Source organism: Drosophila subpulchrella, chromosome 2R, assembly GCF_014743375.2.
Source record: "Drosophila subpulchrella strain 33 F10 #4 breed RU33 chromosome 2R, RU_Dsub_v1.1 Primary Assembly, whole genome shotgun sequence".
In the NCBI taxonomy this organism is placed as follows: Eukaryota; Metazoa; Arthropoda; class Insecta; order Diptera; family Drosophilidae; genus Drosophila; species Drosophila subpulchrella.
In genome coordinates, this window is record NC_050611.1 from 2,425,318 (window position 1) to 2,449,443 (window position 24,126).

At 41.6% G+C, this 24,126-nt stretch overlaps 5 protein-coding genes across 9 annotated transcripts; 2 read left to right on the forward strand and 3 right to left on the reverse strand.

Moving 5' to 3' along the window:
- The first annotated feature begins 288 nt into the window (after nt 1–288).
- Nucleotides 289–5,450, forward strand: LOC119549753 (putative fatty acyl-CoA reductase CG8306). Its single transcript, XM_037857996.1, has 6 exons — nt 289–645; nt 3,294–3,878; nt 3,937–4,046; nt 4,111–4,561; nt 4,895–5,152; nt 5,206–5,450. The coding sequence occupies exons 1-6, from the start codon at nt 638–640 to the stop codon at nt 5,342–5,344; spliced, it is 1,551 nt and encodes a 516-aa protein (XP_037713924.1). The 5' UTR covers nt 289–637; the 3' UTR covers nt 5,345–5,450.
- Nucleotides 5,451–5,760: 310 nt separating this feature from the next.
- On the forward strand, nt 5,761–8,073 carry LOC119549754 (dolichol kinase). Its single transcript, XM_037857997.1, has 4 exons — nt 5,761–6,039; nt 6,117–6,603; nt 6,812–7,463; nt 7,699–8,073. Exons 1-4 carry the CDS (start codon nt 5,894–5,896, stop codon nt 7,914–7,916), a joined length of 1,503 nt encoding a protein of 500 aa, XP_037713925.1. The 5' UTR covers nt 5,761–5,893; the 3' UTR covers nt 7,917–8,073.
- Nucleotides 8,074–8,624: 551 nt separating this feature from the next.
- LOC119549755 (60S acidic ribosomal protein P2) lies at nt 8,625–9,238 on the reverse strand. The gene has a single exon (XM_037857998.1). The coding sequence runs from the start codon at nt 9,135–9,137 to the stop codon at nt 8,796–8,798; it is 342 nt and encodes a 113-aa protein (XP_037713926.1). The 5' UTR covers nt 9,138–9,238; the 3' UTR covers nt 8,625–8,795.
- Nucleotides 9,239–11,137: 1,899 nt separating this feature from the next.
- Nucleotides 11,138–11,959, reverse strand: LOC119549504 (ficolin-1-like). The gene has a single exon (XM_037857615.1). The coding sequence runs from the start codon at nt 11,957–11,959 to the stop codon at nt 11,138–11,140; it is 822 nt and encodes a 273-aa protein (XP_037713543.1).
- A 2,482-nt stretch (nt 11,960–14,441) lies between these two features.
- Nucleotides 14,442–20,909, reverse strand: LOC119551700 (cyclin-dependent kinase 4). Of its 5 annotated transcripts, none has more exons than XM_037861171.1 (7): nt 20,844–20,909; nt 19,488–19,686; nt 17,495–17,660; nt 16,148–16,283; nt 15,754–16,082; nt 15,558–15,693; nt 14,442–14,756 (listed from the first exon to the last, which is right to left on the reverse strand). In XM_037861171.1, the coding sequence occupies exons 2-7, from the start codon at nt 19,588–19,590 to the stop codon at nt 14,673–14,675; spliced, it is 954 nt and encodes a 317-aa protein (XP_037717099.1). In that variant the 5' UTR covers nt 19,591–19,686; nt 20,844–20,909; the 3' UTR covers nt 14,442–14,672. The 5 variants fall into 5 exon arrangements, with proteins under 5 accessions (XP_037717099.1, XP_037717096.1, XP_037717098.1 ...); XM_037861168.1 differs by lacking the exon at nt 20,844–20,909 and adding an exon at nt 20,680–20,824; XM_037861170.1 differs by lacking the exon at nt 20,844–20,909 and adding an exon at nt 20,686–20,821.
- Between the last annotated feature and the right edge of the window lie 3,217 nt (nt 20,910–24,126).

Here is a 24,126-nt window from a genome sequence, read left to right on the forward strand (position 1 = left end):
CCACACTCTTCCGCAACGAGCGCTGGCAAGCCAAATTTTTAAGGAGAGGAGAGAAATTAGACCACATACATAGATAATGAGAAAGTATCTATAGCAAAAAGTGAAAAATGTATCTATAGGGGTCTCTCTTTCTGTATCTCTTCGTTGAGATAATTCAGTGAGTGTCGATAAATTATGGGAGAGACCCCTTTACTGGGACGCCACTGGTAACTGGTTTACGATCGTAGTCGACGATCTTGTGGCCGAGCACATTTCTGTGGCCATTGACGGCATAAAGATTCAGTTGAAGTTTTACTGTTGCCGGCTAACGTTCAAAAACCGGAGGATCGCAGATACAGATAAACTCGCCCATTTAGCTGCCGCACTCACACTCGCACGCATCGGAGCACACACATGTGCAGTTGCACTGGTGTTTGTAATTTGTTTACAGTCGCATCGCAACAACAATAAAAACAGTGGAGTAAAAGATAGAAAGAAGGAATTAATAAGAAGAGGAGGCGATAAAGCAAGAGCGATACGTGGAAAAGAGAAATTTGGTCGTTCTAAGCCGAGTTTTAGTCTTAAATAAATAATCGGCACGAACGGATAGACTGCAACTGGCATTATTATTGGCAATTACCACACCTGCTGAGAAACCATGGCCAGGTAAGTCTTACTCAATTTGGCTCTAAACAACGGTTTCTGGTGATTTTCTGTGGGACTTAATTTTGGTAGCATGTTTGACAACTTTCGGCCTGTTTTTTCTCTTTTCCCGCTTCCGAGCGCTTTTTGTGAGGTTAGAAAGACAGTGCAAAGTTCGAAATGCTTTAAATTCCTAAAGTAAACAGTACCTTCGTAGGCTAATTTAAAACCGTCATTACAAAGATACCTTAATTTAACTTGGCATGTGACCAGTATATTAAAAACAACTATCAAATTTCACAGATCACTCACTTAAAAACCTAACTATTATACAATTTTTCAGTAACTGGGCTACGAACCCATTCCATTTTAAATTTAATCATCATCTAGTTCAAAATTCAATAGGACAACATTTTAGACAACGAATTACCCCAATCCATTAAGCTAGTTCCAGCATTAAAAAATGCTTTCAAAGAATAATATGCAGACTATAGTTCATGTTATTGAGGTCATACTATTATAATTAGCACTTGCGTTGGCGACTAATTCTACTTAATTACGAACTGGCAGTGGGTCATTTGAACGGACACTTTCCCCAATGAGAACCTATCACCTGTGAGTTACCTGCATTTGAAAACAATGGAAACTTTTGATTTACCTGTGTAAGGTGTTAGTGCATTGATAGAAAAGCTAGAAAGAGATGCAAATAAGGCTAGGCATTCCAGTTTTCACACTGACGCTTTGACCTGCTTGATAGCCCTCTCCAAAGATCGAAAGTCCCTCTTTAAGCAACCTGACGTCAATGGAATATGGTTGGTAAGCAGGAAATCAAGCGGAAAATTACAGGTTATTTAATCAAAAGAAACCGACGGGAATCAGATCATTACATATTGTATACATCACATCCTTATATGAGGCTAAACATTTTCGGGACGATCATTAATCATAATTTGCTAAGAGATTTATGGGCCACCACAAGGTTGATTGCAGTTGGTAGGGTCAGTTACTTAAAGTCGAGTGGTGGCTTAATTGCCGAGGTGGGCAAGCAGTTAAGTTTATGTGCAAGCTAATGACATGGGAGTTCTTAACGCCAGTCGTAAAGGAATGCGGTAAACTGTTGAAAATGATATTGAATTATGCAAGGCATTGAGTGCACTAAGTCGGATTTTAGAAAAATATTACCTTATACTTTATTTCCTATATCTTAGGTACGATACATTTTGATGGTAATGCTAGTTCTTGGACAAACCAAAAACTAATTTGAAACAAATTTCAAGTAGCACTGCCACCATAAATCGGCCCACTTAATTATCCCAGATAAGGCCCAAACTAGCCAACAGTAAAATCTAATCTCAGAAGTTGATTTAAGGTGATAAGAAAGTTATTTTGCAACAGCGAAACAGTTGACCAAAGAATGGAGTAATACGGAAACCTGAAAACCAAACGCTTTTTATTAAGCAAATCTGCTCGATGAGTTATTAGCCATTTGTCTTGATTGGGTCACCCGTCCCTTCCGTTTTCGCCTTTCTTCTCCCCCAAATCTCCAGTCCACAAAGTGAAAGCTCCACTTGGCTAACCAACGAGCTGTTGAGCTGTGAGCCTGGCCAAAACGATGACTTGCCTTTTCGTGTGTGTAAATATGAGCACCTGCAAAGGCTTCAACTGCGTTTATTCGTTTATTTGCTATGGGTCTGCAATCTCGAGGGCCTCCTTTAATTGCTCAAAAGAAAATTTGCATTCGTATTTTGCATATTCATATTATGAAAGTTAAATGCAACACATTCGCTGGCATGCAAATGACATTTGTTATGCGAAATTATATCACGCATCGTTAGAGGGGGGTGCAAAAATCACAGAAATCATCCTCAGTGATCGTTATTATAAAATCATTTGGCATAACGAAAACTGGAGACGGCGAACTGTGATGGAGGTCATTAAAAGAGAAATGCGCCAGACTTGGCTAATTGAATGATCACGTTGCGTGTTTGTTGGAACCCCAATATGTTTGGTAATTCGATCCAAACTGTTGGGAAATTATCTGCTAGTAAAATAAATATGGGGTTTCCCAAACTGAAAGAGCTTAAATGAAATACTCCAGAGCTTTGAAGAATTTTAAAATATTTTTATATTTTTAGGAAACGGCATGCTAAAGCTTTAAAATGTAAGATTAGCTAGTCTAAGAGTTGCTTTCAGGTATCTTAAATCCGATAGTAATCGATCAAAAGACACTGCGAGACAATCTTCTAAAAACGAAGCCCATATCAAACCATATTATCTGTCAGTTTGCTTGGTCGAGCGACTAGTTTCCAGTCGAGAGCCTATTCCAAAGTACCAAGAAACTAGAGACACCCACAAGATGATTTTTAAATTCAGCATTGACCCGTCAGTCAACACCTGCTAACCAATCATTAGTTATATCAATATTAGAGGATATACAATGGGCACTTAGAACTCGGAACCCACGACTTAAAACTGGTTTTCAGCCAGACAAGCAGTGGAGATGCCCTCCCTCGAAGGTTTTTATGGGTGAACGAGTGTCGTAAGCGCCGCATTTGAATGGGCGATGAGAGAAAGTTCGGTTCATCTTTTATGACGGCTGTAAATATAGTCGTATTAGTTATATAAACACAATAAAAGGCGCTCAACTCATTGGAAAACTCTCAATATTTCAGCTCGCCCATCACAGACTTCTATGCGGGTCGCAATGTGTTCATCACAGGAGCCACTGGCTTCGTGGGCGTCACCATTGTGGAGAAACTCCTACGGGACGTTCCCAACGTGGGCACACTGTACCTGCTGATGCGGGCCAAGAAGGGCAAGAACGTCAAGGAGCGACTGGAGGAGCTGAAGAAGAACTCCGTGTTCGACAAGTTCAAGGAGCTGCAGTTGGAGCCGCGTCTCTCCAAGATAGTTCCCATCGAGGGCGATGTGGGCCTGGAGAATCTGGGAATCTCGCCCGAGGATCGTCAGATCCTGATTGACAATGTGAATGTGGTCTTCCACTCGGCTGCCACTTTGGACTTCTTCCAATCCCTGAAGGAGACCACCAACATCAATCTGCGGGGCACAAGGCGTGTCGTGGAGCTGTGCCAACAGTTAAAGAATTTGGATGCTTTGGTCCACGTATCCAGCGCATACGTAAATGCCTATCTCACCAAGGTCGAGGAGAAGCTATACCCCTCGCCCGAAGATCCCGAGAAGATCATCCAGCTGTCAGAGACTCTCAACGATGAGGCTCTCAAGGAACTGGAACCAAAGTGAGTTATCTTCGTTAATTAAAAGGGATTTTGTAAACAATAATTGATTTTCCTTCAGACTCCTCAAGGATCACCCCAATACCTACACCTTCACCAAGCACCTGGCGGAGCACGAGGTGGCCAATGTGGCCAGCAAGTTCCCCTGCGGCATCGTCCGTCCCAGCATGAGTGAGTATTTGATAAAGGTTTAACCATTCTGTATAAAATAAAACATCCTTTTGTCATTCTTAAGTCACTGCTGCCTGGAAGGAACCTCTTCCTGGATGGACCATTTCGAAGAACGGGCCCCAGGGCTTCTTCATGGGTGCCTCCAAGGGCGTTCTGCGTCGTCTTCCCTTGGATCCCAACATTATTATGGACTACATCCCCATCGATGTGGTGGTCAACGGAATAATAACAACCGGCTACTATGTGAACTCGCTGCAGGCGAAAAACGGAGGTCGCCCAAGCGAGCTGCAAATCTTCCATTTAACCTCCAGCACATACAAGCCCTTCCGGTTTGAACTGATGGCGGACAAGATCAACAGCTACCTGCACGAGTATCCGTTGAACAGCGCCGTCTGGTATCCCAACCTGCGACTGGTCAAGAGCCTCTGGGTCTTCCGGCTGAGCGCCATTCTGTTCCACTTCATTCCCGCTGTTATTCTGGATCTGGTCACCAAGATTGGAGGCGGCAGGCCAATGTGAGTATACGGAAATATTTAAACCTCTATTGGGCTACGTCTGATTTACAGAATTAATAAGCTGTGATTATTTAGGGTTTCTAAATTGATAAAATGGATTTTCTTGGCATAGCTTTAAATTTTGATTTGTAAAATGTTGCCCTAGTAACATGCTGAAAACCTTAACGAAGTAATTTTGACTAAGTATGATATGATTTATTTAAGAAAAGGATTGGTATTAGTAAAGTTTGTTTCTAAACATACCTACTAAAATAAAATATAGTAAATTTGTAGACTTTTCTAAGGAATCTCACCAAAGTTTCTAAAAATATAAAAAAATAAATATATTTTCAGATTGGTTCGCCTGCACAAAAACGTTTGGAACTCACTGAATACTCTGGAAAAGTTCATCTTCACAGAGTGGCACTTCGACAGCACGCGTCTACTGGCCCTTTCCAAGACTTTGAATCTGGTGGACAAGAAGAAGTTCTTCATTGACATCGGCGAGCTGACGTGGGATGAATACTTCGCCAACACGATCCTTGGAGTACGCCAGTATCTTAGCAAGGAGCCGCCCAAGAACCTGGAAAAGGCTCGTCGCAAAGACAAAATGTAAGTAACAAGCACTAAATTTCAATCAAATGTTAACATACTTTCCTTTCTAGTCTCCTGGGTCTTCACGTTGCCCTGCAGCTCTCATTTTGGTATGGAGTCTTCAAGCTGATTGTTTGCATTACCGGAATTTCGACAGCTAAGGCGGCTCTTGTCCTACCTGTTCTCTATTACCTGTTTGGACTGCTTTAAGGCGCCGAGAAATATTCCCCCTAGTAGTTCAACATTTTCTTAATGTTATTAATGCTAAATGCAATTTGTATGAGGTTTGGTTTTACAATATAAATACAAGAAATTACGACATTGGGTTTTAACTGAGCTATGGAGGGCTATAGGAAATCGAGCTGTTCTATTGTTGTTATTCCAAAATATATTATAATTATCTTTGGAGCACGGAAATATTATAAAAACTGTTTCGCTATTTAAAAAAATAATAAATTACATATGTAACTCAAAATCCAGTTTAAATTTTCCGCCAAACAGCATATTTATCCCCCGTTTAACCTGGTCACACCCGTCCCAGCGTTTAGTGAGACCTCACCTTAAGATCCCACCAAATCCGGTAGTGCATTTCAAACCCGAATCAACAGTTCCCCACGACCAGCTGGTCCAGTGCATCCAAAACACCATTCATTTCCCGAAGTGCGCAGGAAAAGCGTGGGGATTTCTCCCCACCTTGACCCATTTGCGGATACACAGAACACTTTCAGATTTGGCAGAAGTCATGTTCTGAGCCACCTGATGATGCGGAGCCCAGAAACGGATAGTGAGCACTCGGAATCGGGGTTCTCCACGGACAGTCAATCAAGTGGACTGGGAGGAGTGCACCATAAGCGACGGAGCACCAGGCGTCCGGATGTTTTCAGTCTGAAAGCCATGGCGCCCAGGTGAGTAATGTTGAAAGGAGAGTCCAAAGTTCCGCCTTATCTGTATGGCTCGTAAATCTTATCTGACCCTTTTCAAGACCCAATGCCGGACCCGGCGGCTGGTTATGTCTACTGCTGCCGCTGGCCTTGGGCGTCCGCCTGTTGCATGATCCGCCGAAATGCAGGGATCAGGCCAGGATGCAGTGGATCCTCACCGTGTCCGCTGGCGGCATGGCCCTGGAAACCCTCTGCTTCTTCATCTATGCCTTCGTTAAGACAGGTATTTTGGTTAAGTGTCTGGTGAGCCTGCTGCCTGGAGTAGTCACCAGTTTGGCCTTCTATCTCCTGGTGGACACCTCCATCACCTTCGCCGTAATCGTGGGATTCCTGATGACCTCCTCGTATCAGCAAATCTATATTTACACTATGCGAGGCTTTAAGGGATCCTTCACCTATGGAGAGGCCTCTGTTTTCGTCCAGGGACTGGTACTCTTCGCTACGAGTGCCATTCACCAACTCGGCGGGTTTTTGTGCGGCGGTTCCTGGCCAACTGATGAATTTGAGATCCTCAACATGATTATGGTGGTGGGTATAGAAGAGTTCTGATATTTCAGATTTTATTCGAAATTTGGGCTTTTTCCAATGAACTAATTTACTTTTTTAATCTTCCTATCAAAACGTTTTCAAAATTCTTCCCGCGTAAGCTTTTACTTACAGAACAATGGAATTCATTTATATTGCTTTCAATTACATGATACGAATGTGCACTAATCAATTTTATTATCATCCTCAGAACGCTCTATTTTGGCTGCTGGTGTTCTGCCTGGCTCTCGTCTTGTTTCCATCCCTGAGAAAACCATACCGCTTCTACCTGTGGATGCTGCAGCTCCTGTTGGCTGTCACCTGTATGCCCGTGACGCGGCCCCTACCTCTGTTGGCCCTGATCCAGTTCCTCCTTCGGGATCGCGATCGCCTCAGCATCTTGGTTTTCTATCTGCTGCTGGTTGTGTTAACCTGCATTACAGTAGCCTGGCAAATCGGCAGCGCCTCCAAGGCCAACACACGAGTGCGGAAGATCTTCCATCTGCTAATAGTGCTGGTCTATATCCCTGGATTGGTGTATGAATGCGCCTTGCTGTACTTGGCCACTGGAGTGGCATTGGCTGCTTTTGTGGTGCTAGAAATTCTGCGCCTCCTAAAGGTTCCTCCGTTTGCTGACAGTCTGGCGGATGCTTTCCGTTCATTCAAAGATGAAAAGGACGCCGGGGAATTGGCTTTGACTCCATTCTGCCTGCTCATTGGATGCTCGATGCCCATTTGGATGACCGCGTGTCCCTGTTCCGGAAGCGATACGTTGGCCCTGCTCTCGGGAATACTGGCAGTTGGGGTAGGAGACACTGCAGCCAGTGTAGTGGGCTCCAAACTTGGGCGCAATAAGTGGGGAAGTAAGTTCGGATGCACATTTTACAGACCGTATGTGGGTTTCGATGGAGCAATTGTATCTCATCAAATTAATAACCAATTTTTGTACAACTTATTCTTTTAATTTATACAAAAATTGCTAAATCGAAACCTATAATAGTGAAGAGTTATTGAAACCTCTTTTGGTTATAACAATCTTTATACAAGTTCCCAGAGATGTTACCAACTTCCATTTATTTTAATGTTTATTCTTTCTAGAATCCTCCCGCTCCTTGGAGGGCACCGCAGCCTTTGTGGTGTCCATCCTGTTAGCCGTCTGGCTCTTAGAGATGGCTGGCTTGGTCCCAATGACCCAAGCCAAATGGTTCGCTACCATTTTCGCGGCATTGAACTCTGCTTTGGTGGAGGCCTTTACCGACCAGGTGGACAACCTGGTGCTCCCCCTGATATTCTATACAATTGTAGGCATGGCCTAATCAATCTGATGTAAATAAGTTATAATGATCGCATTCCTCGGTGTATTTATGTGTAGAATTCGTCGGTGTAGTTAAGCCTAGAGTTATACTGTTGGTTTACTTTCAACCAATAATCATATTAAAATAAACAGTTTTAAAAACTTAATGTCCATCCTAATCCACAATGATCTACTTTAATTTGGGTGTGGGTGTAGTTATCATAAATATTGAGCGAAATATCGACGGCGTACTGCCGTACGAAAAAGTCAACATTTGGTGGATATCGAAGTTAACTCTATATGTATATCAAACTGCAAAATACTAATTTTGTAAGCTGATGTTGAAGTTAGAATGTTTATTCATTGATACACCTGATTTTCCAACATTTTCCCCAACAATATAAGGTAAGATGGCTTATTCACACAATCTTGTGGCCAGTATTTCATCTGCTAGTAGTAAAAAATCACAATTAGAATATTCATGCTCTACTAGTCTACTTACAAGTCAGATTTTTCGATTTTCTAATAAGGATGATCTCCAGACGAATGCTTATAAGCAGAACGCTGCTAAGCAGAGCTATTAAGTTAACATTGGCGATGCCGACCACTGTTTATCTAACATGAATGGCTTTAGCAGAATGTTAGCCAGCACGTGGATCCACTGTTGGGAGAAAAATAGCACAAAAACCATGAAAATAACCGCTTTAACGGCACAAAAACACAATTCCACTTGGTTTATATAAAGTGCAAACACTGCAGATTTTTATTACGTAGAAATGGTCAACGGATGGCTAGACAATTGAGTGTAGACCGCGGCCATGTGGAATAATGGCCGGTGCTCCAGGACGCCGCTTCCCCGCCTTGCGAGTGTTTTGCACAGAATATTCGCCCATCTAGCCGCTTATTCGAAGAGAGCGAAGCCCATGTCGTCGTCCTCGGACTCGGACTCCTCCTTCTTCTCCTCCTTTTTGGCCTCCTTCTTGTCGCCACCGGCGGCGGCAGCGGGGGCGGCATCAGCAGCGGCGACGGCGCCACCGCCGCCCACCGGCATCGAGGAGAGCTTCTCGCGACCCTCCTTGATCAGCTCCTCGATGCTCTTGCCGGCCAGCTCCTTGATGACCTTGGTCAGGCGCTCGGCGTCGACCTCGATGCCCACGGAGCTGAGGATCTTCTCCAGGTCGCCGTTGGCGGGCGAGTCCTTGCCACCGAGCACGGCCAGAAGGTAAGCAGCCACGTAACGCATGTTTAAGTCTTGGGTTCTTGACACGAAACGTGAATTGGCAAAAAGTACGAAAAACACAACTTTCCTTAGCAAGTCGTCGTCGGAAAAGAGCGGAAGTCGGCGTGACCTAGGGATGTGAAAAATATATAAAAATACAATATATCGATACTTTTCAATTCAAATAAATATTTATATCGTTATATTATTTTCTACATTTTCCAGCTGCTGGCGGATGGTCACACCAGCTAAATTTCTCAACCGAAATGTTAGTCTTAATTCTGCCACCGCTGTAAGCCAACAGCACAGACGGTTAACAGTTGCTTAACAGCAGCCATTTGTGTACATTTTTTTACATGCGCATTTCGGGGACTTACATTTTACGTGCGCTTTTTGGGGATTTACGTTGAAATGTAAAAAGCAAAGCAAAAAGTAGAAAACGCCCTCGGTGGCCAGATTTGTCCCTACTACTTCTTCTACTGTTATACTACTCAACTTTCGTCAATATATTTATGCTTCCACAATTTAAAAATTTAACGATTTCAAAATTAGCCCCAATCCAAAACAAAAGTAGATAATGAATATTAATATATATAACTGTTTATTGAAAAAGGTCAGGGAAGGACTCGTCCGCTATGAGACTCATTAAGTCGCCAACGGTCTCCGGCTCCGCGATCGGCTCTGCGTCCTGGGGGTCAATAAAGGCCTGTATAAGGAAATGGAAAGTTATAACCAAATAATATACAATATATATATCCACTTACCATTCTTTTTCTATGAATCAAGCTGGACTTGTGCAGTCTTAAATTGCGCTTCTCGACGAAAGTGCAGCCATTCGCAGGCATATTTTTTTTCCTTTGAAACACATTGACACAGTCAGCTGATTTCGAATTTTTATAATTGTATATACACTGGTCGGCATAAGTATTTTGACGAAACAAATGTTAAATATACTCATAGTTTGAACTTACTTCTAGAAAACTTAGGCATAAATGGAAAGGTTATTTAAATGCCGTTTGAATGATACAATACTTTTTTTTAACCCATTCAGTACTTATTGAAAAGGTAGAATTTGTGTGAAAATCTACTTTTTAAACTTTTTTCCTCGTCATGAAAACTTAAATTTTTTTATGCAAAAAGTTTCTCCAAACAAAAAGAATTTTTCAAAAATCAGTCTGCTTTTTTGTACGATTTATGATAAAAAAAAGTATTGTATCATTCAAACGGCATTTAAATTTCCTTTCCATTGATGCCAAAGTTTACAACAAGTAAGTTCAAACTATGAATATATTTAACTTTTGTTTCGTCAAGATTCTTATGTCGTGTATATTATACATGATATTGAGATAAGTGGTAAGGACTAAAGAGATTTCCTTTCTATTAAGCCTTTCACGTCCATAGTTGCCCACATCCCCATCATTCCAAAACACACATCCGCACAGAAAACAGTTGATTAAGATTTTACGAGCTGAACAGGTGAAACAAACCAATTTTTTAATGCTAAAAATTGTGGCACTAAATTACCACTCAGTTACAACTTGGTATACTTATTTAAATTCTTCGATGAATACATAAGAGTCCTGTTGACTTTGATGCGCCACTTTCAAATTCACAAGGATTCGGAGAAAATGGTCGGCCAAGTTGGAATAATATATAAATATTGTATGTTCATATTTATCTTTCAAGCCCTAAACTCCCCGCCGCCACTGCTCTTGTTTTAATTCAGATCGCTGGGACTTGACGTTTTGTTGCGGCCCCTTAAAAATGTGGAACACTGCTAGAAATTGCTGTGCACTCGTTATATTTTTTATTTATTCTTTGATTGCTATAAACTAAAAGACCCTTGGCCTTATCATCATTTCAGTGGCGATCAGCGAAACCTGGTAATTGAAGCCGTGAGCGGTACCCCAATAAATTCCATTCCCTTCAGGAGCAATGCCACTCTTACTGTAAACTCCATTTAGCGAACTGAAATAAAATTAGTTTTTATAAATATTTTTCATATGAGATTATGTTTAGTTAGGTTACCTATATCCACATTCGGCGAACCACCAGCCACCACCGTGCTTTTGGGCGCAATTTTTGGAAACGCGGTCGTTATCCCGGTCAAGAGTGGAGAACCTCTTTTTCGTGTTCCAGTAAAGAGAGTCCCCGGCTGAACCTTCAAACGAGCCCAAACTTACTATCTCATACATAGATGCCTCATCGCCGATTTTGAAATCAGCGTAATGGGCATAGGTTGTAGTTCCATTTGCGAAGACAAGTGTAATGTTGAGTTCAAAAGGTCGTTGTTCTGTCATCAGGTGTAGTTTTTCCAGCCCGATGAAGAACTCTGTGCGTATATCTCCAAATCCGTTCTTATAACTCTCCCAGTCGCGTGTAAAGTTTACAGATCCATCGATACGCCTTTGGATCGTCAACCAACCTTGCTTATTGCAGGCAGCCTCGAAGTTCCTTAGTCCCGGAATTATCACTTTGTAAATGCCACTTTGGCTGTCAGTGGGGCATCGGTCGGTTCTATTTAAGGTCAGAAGTTGATCGGTAATTTCGGATTGCTCTTCAGAAATCGTTCTGATTTGATTTTCCAAGTTCTTGATTATTTTATCCTTCTTCTCGAGCTCCTCATCCTTATCGCTTATGATTTTATCGTTTTCCTTAAGGTTCTTCAAAATATCCTCAAATTCATCATTTTTCGTACTTATCAGATGGGTAAGGGTATCGATCACCGATACGAGGTCCTCAGGGGTTACTTTTTTAGTAATTCCTGCCACTGGACCTCCACTGCAAAAAGTCAGCTCGACTAAGAGCAAAAACGAGAGGGAAATCACGAAGAAGGTCGACTTCATTATGCTGACCATTGGAGAATCAGAACAAAACTGAATGATACGAAGAGCTTTGGTACTGCTTATATAGGCCTACTTATCTTAAGACGGGGTCACTGAGGTCAGAGTGACAATAGGCTAAAATTCCAAATAATCTATATACATATATATATAAACTAAATTAACGAGCTCGGCTGTTTCCATTCCTAGGAAAAGCTATTAAAAGTCTCATGTTGCTCACCAATGAATTTATATATTATACATGATATATTTCCATGTGCATGCTAAATGTTTGAGAGATGTGGTAAAGAAAAAAAGAATTCCTTCTAATAAGCCTTTCAGGTCCATAGTTGCTCACATCCACGTCATTCAAAAACACTCGTCCAAACACCCTGCAAACATTGTATTGTTATTGCAATAGTAAATAGTTGATTAACCATACACAATAGTTATCCTAAATCTTCCACACAAAAATATGCAACAATAGCTTTACTAATTTTATCCTATGTGCTGTTTATAATTCCCAACTCCTACACCTAGACTTCAAAGCCATACTCTGAAAAGTTGGGACTTTCCATAAAACATGTATTCTGTAAATTCTTCAACATACTTCCACGCTAGCTTGAAGTCACCGTTAAAAAGTGGCATTTTTAAAATACATTGTTTTTATTTTGCTTATAAATAACCAGGCTAAAGTGACGTATCTGTGAATATAATTAATAACTTTGTCAATTTTAAACATAGATTATCTATAAAAATAATTTACTAACTATATTTTATGGGTCGGATAACTGTGAAAATAGATATTTAACTACAATCTATAAGTTGGAACCATTCTACCCTTTTTTATAGTTACTTAACTATTTTTTATAGTAACCCTTTCGTTCACGTAATCGCAAAATGAACTATTTGATGGGTACAATTGACAATTCGATGGTTGGGGACCGTCAATTCTACCAATCGATTTTTTCGCTACAACATTGGCGGCGCCTAGTGCACAGCTCTATGTCCTTTGGTCCCTTTCATAGGGGGCATGTGTTTGGCTCACAGTCATCTCACGAATTTGTTTGCCACTAAGCTGCAATGCAAAACGAATCCCCGGCCAGAACAACACGTTCGAGAATGCCAATCCCCCTGCATGACATTCCCCTTTACATTAAAGCATACAAAAGCGAACGCCTGTAGAACACACATTAGTTCTATATTCTTAAACAGAAGGTCCGACTGGGTAACTTTTACACTGTGATGCACCAATAAATTACTAATTAACGCACAATTTTCAAATGTGTTCACGAAAATGTTTCCCTACATAAGGATTTTCCGGAATTGGGCTGTCATATGTTATTGTCGTCCAACTTTTTTTTATTAAGTTCGTGAGTTTGAAATGTAAACAAAAAGATATACCCAAAACAGAAGAAATCTCGAACTGAAATTAAAACAGCCTCTGAAAGGATAAAAAACAAGGAAGAATGCTATAGTCGAGTGCCTCGACTATCAGATACCCGTTACTCAGCTAAAGGGACCAAAGGGAAATGGAGATAAGCAAGCAGCAAAGGAAGACTGAAATGCGCCACCTACCGGCGGTAGACAGATTTAAGCGTTATGGGCGTTAGGGTGGACTTGGCTAATTTTTTTTTGGGTCAATCGATAGGTATTGACTAGACCAATACAGTTTAGTTAAAATTTTGTATCTGGCATGAAAATTGTGGGCGCCACAGGTTTGGGCGGTTTGTGGGCGTTAGAGTGGGCGTGGCATATTCGCGTAACAAAATTGCGCTGCGTACAAAGCTACGGAATCTAAATCTGAGATCCCGATTCTCTATCTTTGATAGTTTCCGAGATATCCACGTTCATATCTACGATTTTTTGAAGTTTGGGGGCGGTTTGTGGGCGTGGCAAACTTTTTTTTGGGTCCATCGATAGGTATTGATGAGAACAATACATTTCAGTTAAAATTTTTATTCTAGCATAAAAACTGTAGGAGCCACAGTTTTGGGCGGTTTGTGGGCGTAAATGTGGGCGTGGCAGTCTACTGAAACAAACTTGCGCTGCGTAAGAGGCTCAGGAATCTGCACGCCAAATCTCAATAGCCTAGCTCTCATAGTTTCCAAGATCTCAGCGTTCATCCGGACAGACGGACATGGCTAGATCGACTCGGCTAGTGATCCTGATCAAGAACATATATACTTTATGGAGTCGGAAACGCTTCCTTCTGCCTGTTACATACTTTCCGACGAATCTAGTATACCCTTTTACTCTACGAGTAACGGGTATAAAAATCTTAATCTAGTATACTAAAGTTCCCCTTTATAGCCCCAAATTTATCCCAAGAAAATTTACAAATATATAAATTTATGCTGTATATATAATTGCATATATAAATGGTTGTTGTTGTACAAAATTTTGAAATTGTATAGTGCATTCCTGAACTTTGTGTATCACATTTCGATTTGGAGGACTTACGCCCTCGAGAATCGTTTCACATTTAGCGGTTATCAGTTGATCGGCAGTACTATTTATACGACGCGACAATGTTTTTTACACTTAGCTTACGACTACAAACATATTAAGGTATTCTTTTTCCCGAATCCGGATCCGGATCCGGACACAATAACTGGACTGTCGCGAAAAAATAAACAAAATGCTTCACTACACTTAAAGGAACATTGTAACAAGAACGAAGCGAGGCCGTGATGGTCAGTCCACTTCCTTTTTCTTTCTGGGAAATGTTTTAAGGCTATAGAGGCTCCTGCTGGAAGTACTCGTGCTCCAGGCAAGCCAAGGCGGAGGGCCGCAGATGGAGGTCGTAGGATAACATTTGCTGGAAAAAAGAGGAAAAATTAGACTTGGGCATACAGGCAAATAATCGTTACTACACTCAGTACGAGGGAGGCTTAATAACATTACAGATAATAATGGTTTCTATATATTTTTGTCAAGAGTTGAAAATAATTTTACCATATGGGCAATTCTCCTCGAGTGTCAACCAAGCCAACGAACTTGTAACTTGATTTAAACATATTTCTATATGATTTTGCAACGATATTTGATTCCGATTATATAGATAATTTTTCAGGGCAATATCTACTAGTATGGAGAAAAAGTGTTTTTCTGGTATATTTTATAGTTGGTTAATAAAAACCATCTTACAAATCGACGGAAAAAAGCTGTCGCGTGCGACATGATGCGTGCAACAGTCAATTGAAATTTTATTTTAGAAAATCTACTTAATATTTTTGAACCAAGCCAAAAATATTTTTAAGGATAATGATAAAATAAAATTAAATGATAAAATTAAATTAAAATAAAATAAAATCATAAAATTAAATGCATCAAAATATTCCTTCACGTTTCCCCGAAATCGAAAGATTAGCTGGTATTTAAATAAATCACTTATATCATTGTCGCGTGCAATAGGATTTTAATTTTGTCTGTCTATCTTAAAGAAAACAAAATCTTGGAACAGGGTTTTTTAGCTTCAAAGCGTAGAGAATAACCCATATATGTACAAATTTAAAGAAGAGTTATTTTGCAAATTAATAAAATTATTGGGAAGGACAAATCTTGATATGAACGTGAGATCTAGGGTTCACCGACTTTGATTTTCTTTTCTTATACTCACATTCAATAAATCATCGGCGTACTCGCACAAAAGTGGACAAAAGTCTTTTGGTCTCTTTGGATGCCGCTGGGGAAAATGTTCCAGTGCCACAGAGATAGTTTGCGGCCATTGTTGCTCGGTGGGTCGACCAGTGAGTCTGAACAAAAAGGAATGTTTTTTAATTTTAAAAATCAAATTTCCTTGAAAGAACACCCACTCAAAGATGCGGTCCAGCTGGTTCTTCTCAGAGGTGCCCGGAAACAGAGCCCTGCGGTTGAACATCTCGAAGATAATGCAGGCAGCACTCCAGATGTCCACGGTGCTATTATAGGGCTGGGCAAGCAGGACTTCGGGGGCCCGGTACCAGAGGGTTACCACCACCGAGGTGAGCTTCATTTCCGATCCGTAGGTCTTGGCCAGGCCGAAGTCAGCGATCTTGAGGTGGCCCTGCGAGGAGACCAGCAGGTTCTGGGGCTTCAAGTCCCGATGGATGATGCGATGCGAGTGCAGAAAGTCCACGCCAGTGAGCAGTTCCCTTGACAGGCGCTAAAGGGAAAGTATATTTAAGGATCAGTTACGGATATCAGTCCCAGTGGAGTTTCAGGACCCACCTGAATTGTGGAGGACGACATGCCCGACTTGGGCAGTCTGTCGATGAGATCCGATAGATCCTGCTCCAGGTGCTCGAAGACCAGGAGAATCAACAGTTGGCCATCGCGCTCTAGAAACTGGCATACTTCGAACAGTCTGCAGGTGTAGGGGCAAACAAATATGTATATTTAAACATTGTGTGATTTCGGTGTGCGAAGGAGATGGTCATATGGAAATGTTGAGAGATATAGAAAAAGTGTTATAAAATGCTGCTGGCCTCACCAGCGCCAACGGCCATACTGTGTTCGTTTCGGGTACTAGGCAAAGCACTCGAGACGAACACACGCGCACATTTACGATATGGCGATCAAAGAGCCAAAAGAGAGTGGCAAATTAAAGAGTCTAAATATCGTTTGTAGCAAGAGATCGACGATTCTCGCAGGCAGAAAAATAAATAACATAATGTTAACAAGCATTTCAGGCCGTTATTTTAACAGCAATTTTGATTTGAACAAAAATATACTTCAAATGTACGTTAAAAATCATTAAAGGTTCCTTTTTATTAATAATTTCACACATTAGACTTATATTTTTAAAGCATTTATAAATTGTCTTTTTCTGCAAGTTGTGCCTTCCCCCAAGTCTTTTCCCCTCCAACCCTTTAAAATACTTTTAGTTTCAAACAAAATAACAGCCGCAACTTCGACGCCTCTGTAACTTAACATTCTGTTGTGCGAACTCGCTCTCGCTCTTCAGGCCGTACGATCTGGCCACTCTCGCGCTGTTAGATCGCAATATCGTAGCTGAGCGAGGGAGGGCAGAGTGAGAGCGAGAGCGGAGTTATCGATATCAGCCGCCGACGACAGCGGGCTATCGAACCTGTTAGCCCCGCGCCGCGCTCTGTTAATTCAAATTGCCAACGGCTGCCGCATATTACTTAATGCCAATACAAAATCGGCGGATCTGCGACTGCAGTGACGGCGGCGTTATCAGCGGGAGCACAGTGGCGCCGCTCCAGAGTTATTTGACTGGCATATGCCAGAAGCGTGGGCGAGGGCGGGGGCTGGGGGCAGGGGGCCAAATACCCCTTCTCCACCTGCAAATCGGCGAAATATTGCGGCTATAGCGTGCAAAGATAAACAGAAGCGTTGTGACATTGCAGGGAGGTTTTTTAAATTACTTTGCAAATAGTTGGGGCGCCACTCGGCCTCAATAGCGGGTGATAACACACAGCAAACACCCCCATTTACAGCTACTTATACGCGATTTCAATGCCTGCTGGTTGTAAAAAATGCCCAAGATTTGTGGAGTTATTTCTTAAACTCTATTATGGAGTTTAAGTAGTACCCAAATATCTATATACTCACTTGACAATATTTGCGTGGTTGCTGGCATTCAGCTGTTTCAGCAGCGAGATCTCCCGCAGAGTGGACATGGGCACTCCATTGTCGTTCAGCGAGATCCTAACTTTCTTCAGCGCCACTATATTACCGGTGATCACATCTCGGGCTCTGTAGACCGTTCCATAAGCACCTGAAAAAAGTCATTGCAAAATTGGATCAAACTCGCAGAATGACCGAATCAAATGGTAATGCTAATCAGAAGCCAAAACAGAGACACAAAAAAAAAAACCCAAAACAAGGCCAGATAAGAACACGCGAAACTGCCGAAAATTCGCATAAGGTACGAAATAAAAATATAAGGCAACAAAGTCAGCTGTGCTGATAAGATGGGCGAGAAATGCCGGCTGATTGGCCATATCTGGAAACTATTCCTATGGCAGAAAAGAGAGACTCACGGAGAGAAATTACCCCGAACTGATCATTGATTTGGCAGTGATTCCACTTAACTCTGACATATGTATCTTTGTGGTATTTTTATACATTTTGATATATTATGTTCTGTATAATAAAACAGGCATGGGAGCAAAGCAAAAAAATTTGATTTATAAAAAAATATTGTTTTTAAAGTCTTTATTCTTAAATATTACTTAATGAGATTGATCACTAAGTTGATCGCATAATACAGAAATCTAAATGGCCCATACATATTGATTGATGTCAGGTAGAAATGATCCTACCCATGTGCACAAGCGGAGAAATGCGAAAAGAGAGTGCGGAGGGGCGAAAGAGTCCCAATCAGAATCAAATACCAGAGACAAAATGTTGTCACTGGAAATTTATCACCCGTACGGACAAACGAACGGACGGGGACTTGCGTGGGGGCGAACGCAGCGAGACATCGGCTATTTCGGTTGACATTGACAGACACTCTGTACCATACGTATACCAAATACCCCGAGTCAAACGGAACTGGGGGGAGGTGGATGGTCTTGGGGGTCTCTAGACCACCTGGCTTGTGAACTGTGCCGCTGTTTCGACAGGCGAGCACAAGGCCGAGAGCTCGACTCCGACTCGTTTTGGACGTCGGCTACTGGGCTCTCGATTTGAAATTGTCAAAAAATAAACTCGAAAATTGCGCACAGACCAGTGGAATAACAACAATGAAAGGTTGGAGCGAAAGCGAATGGCAAGGGGCAATAATTGAATGAACGCGAACAGAGAAACAGACAGACGAAAATGTAAGTGTGTGCCGTATAACAGATGAATTCAGGGGGTTACGACGAGGGGAAGGGCCCATGGATGGTTTACCTTCCGGCTTTAGGTCCCCTTCCCCTAAGCCCCTCACTGTCCCAACAACCAGAAACAATATCCATCATTACCATTTGCCTCTTCACAGCTCGGTGACGTAATTGATTTGGGCTTATTTACAAAAACAAAAACAAAAACCGATTCGTAATTGTTACCCCAAAAAGACCATGAGCCACTTGTCAGAGCATCGAACTGGGTTCGAAATTGTTTTCGGAATACGATTGGTAACACGTGGCCCACTGCAATGGACCTGAAAGTATGCAGAGAATATTTCTCAAGACCCAGGAAGGGGAAGTTTTGATGGTGTGGCTTTACCTAGCCAATACTTCCCCTTTTCCCATATTTTTCATGCCTAATTAGTCGGGGCTCTAAAAAGTTTGGCTAAGTGCACTCGGAGAATGCGCTACAATGTCGGTCACAACCGGTTTTTGCATCTATAAATTAGGTATATTTAGGAACCCACATTCCATGTAAGCTCATTTATCCACAAATAAAAAAAAACGTTAAGATGCCTTAAGTAAACAATAGAGCTACTAAAAAGCTTGAAGTAAAGTCAAGAACGAGCTGTAAAACCAAATAGCCAAGAGTTTGTAAACAAATTAAGGTAAATCGTTAATAATCCGCACATTTCCGTTGAGCAACCATAAATAAACAGAAACCACTTTGTAGCGCCGACCTATCCCAACAACAAAACCCCAGATCCGCTCACCTGTGCCAATGATGTTCAGCTCCTGGTAATTAAAAATGTCTCCATCGCCGAACTTTTTCCCCTGGGACATTTTCTGTCGCTTGAGCTGAGGTGACAGTGACATGTAGCTGGATTTCTGTGGGTGTTTCTCGTAATGGACTGATATTACGGGGACTTGCCACTGATCACACGACGTAGGGGTCACTAATTACGGCACCAACTGTAAGCAGAGAGATGTGGTGTTATCGATCTGTAGTTGGTTATCGATGTATCCTTTTGCCCACGATAGTTCACACAGAGGGAGAGGGAGAGTGGGAGAGAGAGAGACAGCCTCTGCCCGATTTTGTACCTGCTGCTCTTCTAGATAACCCCAAAACTCGCGATAAAGACTGGTGTGACAGGTGCTAATGGGCCCGAAAAAGAAGTGGAAGTCTGGCCAGGGCTATATGCTCTGCTATGCTTTTTCTATCTTCGAGAACCCGCACACATGGAGACGTAGAAGCGGTCGTTGAACCCGGTTAATGTTTTCGTTTATTTGTACTTTAATTTTATGTCTAACCGATCGCAGAGGGCGAGAGCGATCGCACTAGCTCTAGTTATGATTTATTCATGTTCTTTTCGGTCTTCCCCTGTCTTTCGTGCGGCTCTTCGCCGTCTCCCTTTTGCGGCTTCTTCGTGCATCCTGTTACTTTTTTACAGCTCACGAAACGACTCTCGCAAGTTAGGATCGATGTATGATCTATTATAATACTTTTTTATGCACATAAAATATCATTTTCTCGCAGTGCACATTTTTGCCCGCAAGTATTAACGCCGAAAAAGAACCCGAATAATTTGTTGTTGCCGTTTGTCAATTAATTCTAATCGCGAGACAGGCGAAACAACAATAACAAGTAACGCAACAAAAGCACAAAAGTTATGGCAGAGAGTGGGTAGCTTTCGAGGAAAAGAATTATGAGGTGTACGAATCTGAAATAGTTATTGTTGCACTAGTTTCACTGATAAGACCACTTTTCGCTTCACTTAACATTTTTTTCCGGTGTATCTCAATGCCAATGCTGCCGTTTTTTCGGCCTTTGTGCGAAATATTAGTTAAATATTAAAAAATGTGTTTTTTATTTGCCGGAGACTCGCACACACACACACACGCTGCTAAGTGATCTTCACACACACACAGGCTGGCACGCACACAGGCACGCATATATATGTATACATGTACGGTTTTATTCGCCTTGACGAAATTTTGGCATTTGTTGATAATCCAGCAAGAACCGCACGATCAGAGCAACGCGACACGAATTTGGATGCGAACACGGTCGGTGGCGCGGCAGCAGCACTTTAATTAAGTTTTTAAAACAGCGATTTATAAATTTTTACCAATATTTGTAAGAACTGAGTGTTTTGGTTGCTTGCAATGCTCTGATATTTCGATTACGATATTCGTGCGCCTAACAGCGGATTCTCTTCGCTGTGCTGTTGGCTTACAGCCGGCGGCTAACAGTCTGTTGGGCCGGCAAAACGGGTAACCGTTAATTTCGAAATTGTTATCAGTGACTGTAAAGGAATGAACCATGTTTGCCTTATTTTTTTCAGTGCGATTTATGTTTGAATAATGTTTTTAAGTTTCTAGAATATTCAAGTGGGATTTTATATTCCATAATATAATAATATGCAGAGCCGATCGCGGAGCCGGAGACCGTTGGCGACTTAATGAGTCTCATAATGGACGAGTCCTTCCCTGACTGGTTCCAATTTGATTTTAAAAAAATTATTGCTTTATCTACTTTAAGACCTTTAGGTTTAATAATTTAGCTTTATGTGGGATACCTTTTTGAATTGAAATATTGAATGACGAAAGTTGAGTAGTATAAGAGAAGTAGAAGAAGTAGTAGGGACAAATCTGGCCACCGAGGGCGTTTTCTACTTTTTGCATTTCATTTTACATTTCAACGTAAATCCCCAAAAAGTGCACGTAAAAAAAAAAAAATATATATGGTTACTCTTAATAAAAAAGTTTTAACATAGTTGCAATATTAAATTTGTATACAAGAAAATAAGATAAGAAATGGATTTTAGAATAAGTTGAGTAGTATAAGAGTAGTAGAAGAAGTAGTAGGGACAAATCTGGCCACCGAGGGCGTTTTCAACTTTTTTTTTTGATTGTAAATCCCCGAAATGTGCATGTAAAAAAATGTACACACAATGGCTGCTGTTAAGCAACTGTTAACCGCTGTTGGCTTACAGCCGGCGGCTAACAGTCTGTTGGGCCGGCAAAACGGGTAACCGTTAATTTCGAAATTGTTATCAGTGACTGTAAGGGAATGAACCATGTTTGCCTTATTTTTTTCAGTGCGAATAATGTTTGAATAATGTTTTTAAGTTCCTGGAATATTTAAGTGGGATATGAAATATATAGTTGTTTATATTGTTTATATAAAGTATTTATAATGGTTACTCTTAATAAAAAAGTTTAACATAGTTTGCAAAATTTAATTTGTATACAATAATATAAGATAAGAAATGGATTTAGCATTTACATGATATGAAAAGTTAAAATTCATCAGGATGCTGGGGAAAATAACAATGCTTGATCCTATATTTATTAAAAATAGATTAAATTGACCTATATAAGTTATATTTTCTTATCTGCCTCCTAAATATGTTATAAGCTTTTCACACAATGGCAGAAATCTAATATTATTTATCAAGCTCAAAAATGCAATATTTTTGATTCAAGGCGCTAAGTGTTCTTCCTCTTCATGAACATGAGTCATATTTTTTTTGAGCTGGTAACACCAACCTCGTCTTTCTCCTTGACCCCCATTCTGCATAGCAACAACCCCTCACCACTTTCTTCACAACTCCTTTCCCCTTAAGAAATAAATAAAAAAGTCACTCAAAATTTAAAAGTCACTCACTGGATGTATAATTTATTGACATGAGTTGGAGTCGCGTCGAAAGCTTTCACTCAAGCGTATTTGAGTCAAAGCTTGTCAATCATTTTCCAAAGATCCGGCAAGGCCAACACTTTCGAAGTCGAATAAAGCTCGATCGGTTGGCGCTAAAATTTGAAAACAATGTTGCAAAAACCTAAAAAGTAAACATTCCCATTTAACACCCTTAATCATGTTACTAATTAGATCGGCGAAAATTTCCATGATCTTTGGCCGAGAGCAAAACAAATTAGGGCCCAAATCAAATTAGAGCTCGGTGGTGGAAAGCGAGTGACGAAGTCGCAGAAGTGCTAATTACCACCAGGGTGTATCAGTCGCCAAAAGTCCACCAGTGACGTGCCCCGCTGAGGTACAAAATGGAAGGGCAAACACGGCGAGTGATCAGGATGAATGATCATTAATGGGAGATGGAAATATAGTTTCTGCGACCGCCGGAACGTGCCCCTTTCTCACCTTTCGGGCGCCAGCCGACACCGTGATTCATTACCGCCGCAAAGCGCATCCGATCTTGGCCAATTAGCACCCTGGTGAGTCGCACTCCTCCGCGGAAGTCAACGCCCAGCAACGGACATATCTGCCCATTTAGAACACCTGCATTTCCGACTAAACCCCATAAGACTAGTGAGTCACCCACTATACATAGATAACACTTTCATTCGAGATCAGGCCTGATCCATTGACTTTGTTTTGTGGGTTCGTGAATGAGTAATGATAACATATTCATGATTTCTGCGAATCAAGATCATCTTGTTAATTAGTGAGTTCCGATTTTGACAAGCTGGCGTTGAGGAAGTTATTATCAGGCAAGGGAAAGGCTTACTCAGAAGCCAATACGCCACTCGGTTTGTAAACAAAACACGAGAGCAATGCGATTAAAAATGGGATCCGGTCGCATCTGGGCATTACCGAATAGACGCAAGTCCCTGATAAGCATTTTTATTTCGCTTCTCGCTCTCTGACATTTTGTCGGCCTGTGACGACGGCGCTTATCGCCGACCATTAGTCTTATTGCGTTTCAAACCGGCTCCGAGCCAAAAAACTAATTAAACGAAATTTATTGAACAAATATTATGGGCAAAATGGTTTTGTTCTGGCCACAAATACGCAAGAAAATGCCAAAAAGAACCGCAGAAGCAAACAAACAAAGACGCCAGTGAGGGTCCACACCAAGTTCTGGGCTCTGAGCCTGTTTTTCGGGGGTGTTGACGGGCAATTTGGCAAATCAGCCTGCACTCTGCGGGGCAACCGGTTGGCCATTGACACGGCCAAGACGGGTCTTGAACATAAGAGCCACAGCAGCTCGGGGACCAACGTCACTGGCTCTTCGGACTGAAGAATTCCAGCCAATCCAAAACCGAAACCAAACCCATTCTCGATCTGCTGCTGATCACGTGCGGCAAGGGGGGTTTATCTCTCCAGTCGAGCGTGGCTCATTACCATCGGCAGCAACAAGAACACTCGACCTTGGGAGTACGATCTCCCTGAAGCATGAAAGCCAAGCTCAAGTGCCTCGCTGGGTTGACAGTTTTCCAAGCAGCCAAACATGCGTCACCAAACAACGATTTGCATAACTTAGGCATAACGATCTCCAAGTTGGTTCCGATGCTGAGACCTCTGTGGGAGATCTCTCGCAGCTTTACGACTCCCCTTTGGCTTCCGTGTCGTGTCTGTGTGGCGGCAGATCCACTTCCACTTCCACTTCCAGT

What these genes read in the sequence shown, in the direction of transcription:
- LOC119549755 (XM_037857998.1), bottom strand. Translation starts at nt 9,137, where the DNA reads ATGCGTTACGTGGCTGCTTACCTTCTGGCCGTGCTCGGTGGCAAGGAC.
- LOC119549754 (XM_037857997.1), top strand. Translation starts at nt 5,894, where the DNA reads ATGATGCGGAGCCCAGAAACGGATAGTGAGCACTCGGAATCGGGGTTC. An exon ending in CTGAAAGCCATGGCGCCCAG is followed by an intron (nt 6,040 to 6,116) that starts GTGAGTAATGTT and finishes ACCCTTTTCAAG; the next exon opens with ACCCAATGCCGGACCCGGCG. An exon ending in TCCTCAACATGATTATGGTG is followed by an intron (nt 6,604 to 6,811) that starts GTGGGTATAGAA and finishes TATCATCCTCAG; the next exon opens with AACGCTCTATTTTGGCTGCT.
- LOC119549753 (XM_037857996.1), top strand. An exon ending in ATTGGAGGCGGCAGGCCAAT is followed by an intron (nt 4,562 to 4,894) that starts GTGAGTATACGG and finishes ATATATTTTCAG; the next exon opens with ATTGGTTCGCCTGCACAAAA. An exon ending in GCTCGTCGCAAAGACAAAAT is followed by an intron (nt 5,153 to 5,205) that starts GTAAGTAACAAG and finishes TTTCCTTTCTAG; the next exon opens with TCTCCTGGGTCTTCACGTTG.
- LOC119551700 (XM_037861171.1), bottom strand. Translation starts at nt 19,590, where the DNA reads ATGTCACTGTCACCTCAGCTCAAGCGACAGAAAATGTCCCAGGGGAAA. An exon ending in AACCACGCAAATATTGTCAA is followed by an intron (nt 16,284 to 17,494) that starts GTGAGTATATAG and finishes CTACACCTGCAG; the next exon opens with ACTGTTCGAAGTATGCCAGT. An exon ending in ACGCCGATGATTTATTGAAT is followed by an intron (nt 14,757 to 15,557) that starts GTGAGTATAAGA and finishes TCTTTTTTCCAG; the next exon opens with CAAATGTTATCCTACGACCT.
- LOC119549504 (XM_037857615.1), bottom strand. Translation starts at nt 11,959, where the DNA reads ATGAAGTCGACCTTCTTCGTGATTTCCCTCTCGTTTTTGCTCTTAGTC.